The following is a 6820-nucleotide window of genomic DNA, read 5'->3' as shown; positions in this document are numbered from 1 at the left end:
AGTAGAAGTCCAAGCTATTGGTGTTTGATAAACATGTTCACTACAATTTTTTTTACCATTAACGACGGGAAATCCCGTCTAAAAAACAATAATCGTTGATTAATGACGGGATTTCCTGTCGCGAACCCGTCATAAAGGGGGGCGCTATTAATGGAAAATCCCGTCGTTAAGCCGTCATAAAAGACATTTGCGACGGTTGATCTCGTCTTTGTTTGATTGCTAGCCCCGTCGCAAAAAACTTTTGCGACGAGATTTTTAACCCGTCGTTATTAGGTTGTCATTAAAGATACAAATTCTTGTAGCGGCTCTTAGATGTGTGCCGAAGGGAAATGAGAAAAACATTTAAATTCGGAGGAAGTATGGAAGGAAATATTTCAAACATAAATATTTAAATGAGACATCTAAAACGGAATAAGTAAATAATAAAATGGAACGGAGGAAGTAATAATAAATAAAGGGAGAGTGTGACCTAGCTTGGGTGTGATACTTTAATGTAAAAGTTACTGAATGTAAAAAAATAAGTCCCAAATAACATAGTGTAACTCCTAAAAAATTACATTGGGGGAAAGAGTTTTTATACGATAGATAATCAATTTCGATTTCGAACATTTTTTTAGGTTGTGTCTTTTTTCTTTTTTTTTTTTTTTGTTAAGGGAAAGATCTAGTTTATGAGGTCAAAATCAACCTGACCTGAATTTGGGGATAACTCCACTCAAGCAGTCAAGCGTCTCGTTATCAAATTCGATCTCGCAGCCTCAAGATGATGAATTTGGGGATACAAACATTACAGTAATACAGTAGGCTAAACCTTGATTAATTCATATGAGCAGCCTTTTTGATATGCAAAATTATACTTCACACCTTTAATCATGTAGACCAAGCAAATCTTGGCTTATTGGCAAATGTTTAACCTCATAAACTCAAGTTTATGAGTTTGACTTGAAAAACTATACGAGATACTCCTCTATATCTTTTTATTCTTTACACTTGGTATTTTGGCACGCGTTTTAAGTTTTAACGACTAATTAATGTGCATTGAGATTCCTCATTTTTTATTTAAACTAGGTAAATTACGTTTATTTATAGTGTTTTCACTTTTATCAAAATTATGATTTTAGAAAAGGGAATTTTTTTTAATATCCCAATAATAAAAAGTTTGAGAGATTAGATGACCTATTAAATTTAATTAATTAAAATAATCATTGGACACAAATTTTAATAGAATATTAAGATATTTATGTGATAATTAAAGAAAATATAATATTTTGGGATATCAAAAAAATTAATTCAGATCAAAGACACTTTTTTAGGATCAAAATGTGATACATTTAATCAAGGCAAATTTGCCAAAAAGGACCTTTTATAACACAAATTTTGCGAGAAAGGACCTTATATAATTTTTTTTGTGAAAACACACCTTAAAGTAATTTTTTTTGCGAGAAAGGACCTAAGGAAATTTTCCGGCATTGACTGAGCTTTTCCGGCCATTGGCTTGCACGTGAGCAGCACGCGTGGCTTACGTTGGCTAAAGACATTGATTTTCCCGAGTCTTGAATTTTCAAACTTGATTTTATTTCGACTTTTTTTTCAACTTTAGGTTTTAAATCTTAGAATTTTGGAGGAAAATTGGGTGTAATTAGCAAAATAAAGCCACACGTGCTTCTCACGTGCAAGTCAATGGCCGGAAAAGCTCAGTCAATGCCGAAAATTTACTTTTGGTTGTCTTTCGCAAAAAAAAAGTACATTAAGGTGTGATTTCACCAAAAAAAAATTATATAAGGTCCTTTCTCGCAAAAAAATTTACATTAAGGTGTGATTTCACAAAAAAAATTATATAAGGTCCTTTCTCGCAAAATTTGGATTATAAAAGGTCCTTTTTAACAAATTTGCCTTTAATCAAACTCCGTATTTTTGGGTCAAATTGCTTGAGGAGATTAGAGTCCCTCATCATAAATTCATACCTTATTAAAAAAAAAAATCATGTACGACACACTAAATAATAATTTAACAATAATGATTATAAACCTACTGTTAGTTGAAAAGGGTTAAAGAAAACGACAATAAATATTACTTTATAAAATTATAAATTGACTACTGAATTCTATACATACCGTCATTTTTGTTCTTGGTTTGAAAGGTCCTTTTCAGTTTCCAATACACCCGATACCATTCGATCAAAAAACAAAATGTCAAAACCTATTTAATAAAAAAATATTAAAACTACAACCACCAAGAAACTTGCCATTGGGTTTAAAAAAAACGAGTTTAATTGGTATTTTATTTTATATAAATATAAGGGCTTTCTTAGTGTAAAGTATGAACAAAGATAACTTGAATAATTTAGCATTGCCAAAATTCTCTCTTACAATTTCCTATTCTTTACTTCTCTCTTTCTCTATTTTTCTTAAGGCAGCAGAAATGGCGACTATGGAAGAATGGATAGCTGAACTGGTAAGAGCTTTACATCATTATTACTTCATCAATTAGTTTCTCAGTCCGAAATTAGTTGTCTTCAATGTGATTGTTAGTTATGGAGTAATGATATACTGTCTTTTTGGATGACATAATTTAACTTTTGACGATATTAATATAATCTACTTTGACTATTTATTGTGACTTATACTTTAAAAGAAAATAGTCATGTAATATCTTATGATAATCATCTCATCATATAGTAAGTTATTTTTCAAGAGACATGTCATATGAATTGGGAACAGTAGAGTATGTACCATTGTACCGTCATTAATCATTATATTAATATGGTAATGTGTGAAAAGATCCTTTCATTGCTTCAATCGCTCGATTAGGCCCTGTAAAAGTTTGATAGGTAGCTAAAATGTTAGGCCTATTATAATACGGAGTAATATAAAACTCTTATCAAAGCCGCCATCTTTTATTTTATTTTATTTATTTATATACTTCATTCTTTCTCTTTTACATTTTACTTTAATTATAAATTTTAATTTTCACGTTTGTTAATATATAACTTTAACTATTTATATCTCTAATTATGAACATATTAAATTATAAAGTATACTATTGTGTTATTAAAAATTGAGACGAATTTAACGAGATTATGAAATAGTATGTTTCACTTTACATAATAAATATAAGCCACCAAGGCAGTAAGGCACCAAATAGAGTCCAACAAAAGTTTGTGAATAGTGTAGTAAAAAAAAAATGTTGCAACTATTAGTGAAAGGAGGAAGGGCATCGGTGGTATTCGGCACTAAAGCTTAAGGTATCGGGTAGCTAGCGTTTTCATCTCGTCAAAACTAACTTTAAATAAGAATTGTATATTTTTTTTGGTTACTTATGTACGGAGTATTACTTGATGCGTGCAGGAAATGGATGTAAATCCAGTCCTTTACCACCAATATGATCACCACAGTAAAACCATGGAAGCTTCCCTCGATGAACAACTTGCTGCTACACTTGGTGACGACTTCCCTTACCCTCTCTACAACGTTACGAGAGACATTGCTTCTCCTCAGGAAGATTTTGATTGCGATCTCATCGAACAATTTATATTATCGTCCAATATCAATGACGACAACAACAACAACAATGATGGCGACAATATCGTAAGCTTAAATGTTCAGGAGAACCAACCATTGAAGAAGAAGAAAGAGACGAAGAAGCAAGCAGAAGCAGTAAGTGTAAGCACAAAGAGGAAACGACAGCCAAGCCAAGTGCAAGATCACATTATGGCCGAGAGGAAACGTCGGGAATTACTTAGCCAGTTGTTCATTTCGCTCTCTGCACTCGTTCCCAACCTTAAGAAGGTACTCATTTTCTTCAACTGATCTTGGTATTATTAAAAGAGGGAGTGAGTAAATGTGAAGACCATAAGTGAAACAAAAAGATTAATATAATTTGAAGTGAAGATCATGACATACTTTTATTATCATTACCCCATTGCCTCAAAGAGGCCCCGCAAGAAGCGGGGTAAGGGGGGTCGGGTGTACGCAACCTTACCCCTGTAATTGCAGAGAGGTTGTTTCCAATTGACCCAAAAGCGATAACGGGACGACAACGGGACGACCATCTTCTACTTCATGAAAAGGAAGCGAAGAGGTTTTAAGAGTCATTTTGATTTAGTCCATTACATCCACAGCTAAAAGAACAAATGAATCTTTGACTCCAACGAAAATGGACAAGATCATGACATACTCCGTACCAAAAATATAGACAGTATAAATTACACTTACTCCTTTCTCTTTTAGTTGCAAGGTTTCTACTTTGATTGTTTCTTATTAGTTGCAAGTTTGCAACTTATCAATTTTGATAACCTTTTGCTACCAATTTTACCAAAATACCCTCACTTGTTTTTATAAACCTACCCACTTACACTACTCATGTCGATCAATTTTTTTTTAACTCAATAGTTAATTATTTCTAATAGGGGGATAAATATGTAAATTCTCTCGTATTCACTTGCAATTGAAAATTCATGATGCATGAACAGTAAACTTGCATTTGTTCCAAAACGGAGGAAGTATTATATTACGACCGCTTTTAAATAGTATAACTCGTATTAGGTGTACAATGTAGTTTTTGAACCACTTAATTGAAAGTATTTGACCAATATATATACAGATTGACAAAACAACGGTGTTAGGAGAGGCAATCAAACATATGAAACAACTTCAAGAAAAAGTTAAGGCACTTGAAGGAGTAGTAGCTGCAAAGAAGACTGTGGAGTCCGTTGTGGTTGTGAAAAAATCTAAAGTCATGGTCGGAGACAATGGCAGTAGCGATGATAATGTTTCTTCGTCGACTGTGGGTGACTATACAAGCCGAAGTAGTGGCAGTAGCGGTGATGGTAATGGTAATGGTGGTGGTAGTGGTGGTTGTAATGATCTACAACTACCGGAAATCCAGGTTAAGACGATGGGCAACACGCTTCTCTCAAGAATATATTGTGAAAAACATAATGGGATATTGGCCAAGTTATTCACCAAGGTGGACAAACATAATTTGAGCATTACTAGTTTTAGCGTTATACCATTTGAAAGCTTTGCCTTAGACATTACCATTGCGGCACAGGTAATTACTTAGGCTCTGTTCTTTTAGACTAAATTTATACTAACCAGTATATTATGAATCTTGAAAGAACAAACTTTGACACTAACTATATGTGTTTATTAATCTATTTTGCAGATGGAAGACGGGTTCAACAGGAATGTGAATGATTTTGTTAGAAGTCTACATTCCGCCATTCGATCGCCATCAATAAAAACAAGATGATCACTGTTCTTGGATTGTATGTTTCAATATGTTATGCTAGCTAGCTACTACGTAGAGATTTATTAGTTTAGATTTTATTTGTTCAACTTTAAAAATTCTCCGGAAAGGAACAACGGTTCCATTTCCATTTTCTATACAAGGGAAGGTGGTGTAAAAAATTGTTTTACACTCTATTCAATAAATAATAAACTCGTGTAACATACGTTTTTTTTAGGTATAAAAATTATTATTTACTCCGTAATACTCCCTCCATTCCATAACATTATTCATGTTTACTATTCATTTGGTCAAAGTTTAAAAATTTTGGTCAAAGTTAAAAACTTTGGCAGTAATTAGTTGTATGAATAATAGAAAAAATATTAACTTGTGGGATCTTATTGAATTCCTTTCAATGTAAATTTTCTAATTATCAATTTTTTATAAGTTTTACTAATGGCAAATTAAAATTATTAATGATCAAAATAATGCATTAGAGACCGCACATAACGAATATGTGAGAAACATTATGGAACAAAAGGAGTACTACGTACTACCGTACTTAGTAAAATAGTAAATTATGTTTTTTTAAAATAATTTTTCATGGTTGGTTAAACATATTTTTATGTATAACAAAAAAAAATATATACTTGAATATATACCAAAAACAAAGTATTATCTTTTCTCCAAAAAAAAAAAAAAACTAAAGTATTAGCTTATATTACAAAATTAGTCTAGCATTTTTTTTTGTTTTTATTGATAACACACTGATTGTTTTTTTACACAAAGTAAACGAACTTATATTAATGGCAGAAGCCTAGAACATGTTTTTTTTCACAAAGAGGGCCCAAACACCAAACTTACTGGCCAACTATACATATCCAAAACTAAAAGCCAACATAACAGTACCAAAATATAGCAGCAGAAAAGAACAACCCCTAGCCAACAAAGATTAAAACTACTTTTAACATTCACGCCAGAGCTGAAAAATTACGCCAATATCTACGTTCCCTTCTCCTTTCCTCCATTCACCTAATCCACTCGCTCCTCCCTTGCTAGCTGCAATGACAGACATAGACACCGTAATGGGAATGGAACCAAACAAGATCTGAGTAGTCCCTTCCGCCATCAAGATCAATCTGTGGATCCTTCTCCAAGTCAATGACGGTGCGAAGTGCAGTATTAGCCCTGTCACTAGTTTGCCCAATCTCCAACTGTCCCGTCATAGCCTGCAGGTCTGCCCGATAATCTGCAGCGCCACACGGTGGAACAACCAGAAACACCTTGTGCCCAGCAACCATGGTGAGCGCATACGCAACCAAGTAATGAGCGGCCTTACTATCAAAGAAGGAAATTTTGACATGAGAACAACCACATCCATCAAAACCGGAGCCTGATGATAGAGTTCATCCGCCGAACCCAACATTTTCACTAACGCCTGCGCATCTGTCTCCAACTCTAGCTGTTGAACTTCATAATATAGAGCCAAAAGTAAACCTTCCCTAATGGCGTATAGCTCAGCTGCAAGAGGAGTGATCACATTGAATTTACTGTTGAACCCTACGCACCATTGACCAACAACACTCCTAAGTAC

At 33.5% G+C, this 6820-nt stretch overlaps 1 protein-coding gene across 2 annotated transcripts; it reads left to right on the top strand.

Moving 5' to 3' along the window:
* The first annotated feature begins 2295 nt into the window (after nucleotides 1-2295).
* LOC110805715 (transcription factor bHLH18) lies at nucleotides 2296-5491 on the top strand. 2 transcript variants are annotated; one of them, XM_022011339.2, is made up of 4 exons: nucleotides 2296-2451; nucleotides 3345-3785; nucleotides 4600-5049; nucleotides 5164-5491. In XM_022011339.2, exons 1-4 carry the CDS (start codon nucleotides 2317-2319, stop codon nucleotides 5248-5250), a joined length of 1113 nt encoding a protein of 370 aa, XP_021867031.2. In that variant the 5' UTR covers nucleotides 2296-2316; the 3' UTR covers nucleotides 5251-5491. The 2 variants fall into 2 exon arrangements, with proteins under 2 accessions (XP_021867031.2, XP_056696741.1); XM_056840763.1 differs by lacking the exon at nucleotides 2296-2451 and adding an exon at nucleotides 3097-3241.
* Nucleotides 5492-6820: the final 1329 nt, after the last annotated feature.

The sequence above is a fragment of the Spinacia oleracea genome, chromosome 3, assembly GCF_020520425.1.
Source record: "Spinacia oleracea cultivar Varoflay chromosome 3, BTI_SOV_V1, whole genome shotgun sequence".
Taxonomy (NCBI): Eukaryota; Viridiplantae; Streptophyta; class Magnoliopsida; order Caryophyllales; family Amaranthaceae; genus Spinacia; species Spinacia oleracea.
The sequence above is the reverse complement of the archived record's forward strand: the minus strand, read 5'-3'. Positions and strand labels throughout refer to the sequence as shown.

Coding starts and splice junctions, on each gene's coding strand:
- LOC110805715 (XM_022011339.2), top strand. CDS start 2,317: ATGAACAAAGATAACTTGAATAATTTAGCATTGCCAAAATTCTCTCTT. Junction 3,786..4,599: donor TCGTTCCCAACCTTAAGAAG/GTACTCATTTTC, acceptor ATATATATACAG/ATTGACAAAACAACGGTGTT. Junction 5,050..5,163: donor ACATTACCATTGCGGCACAG/GTAATTACTTAG, acceptor TCTATTTTGCAG/ATGGAAGACGGGTTCAACAG.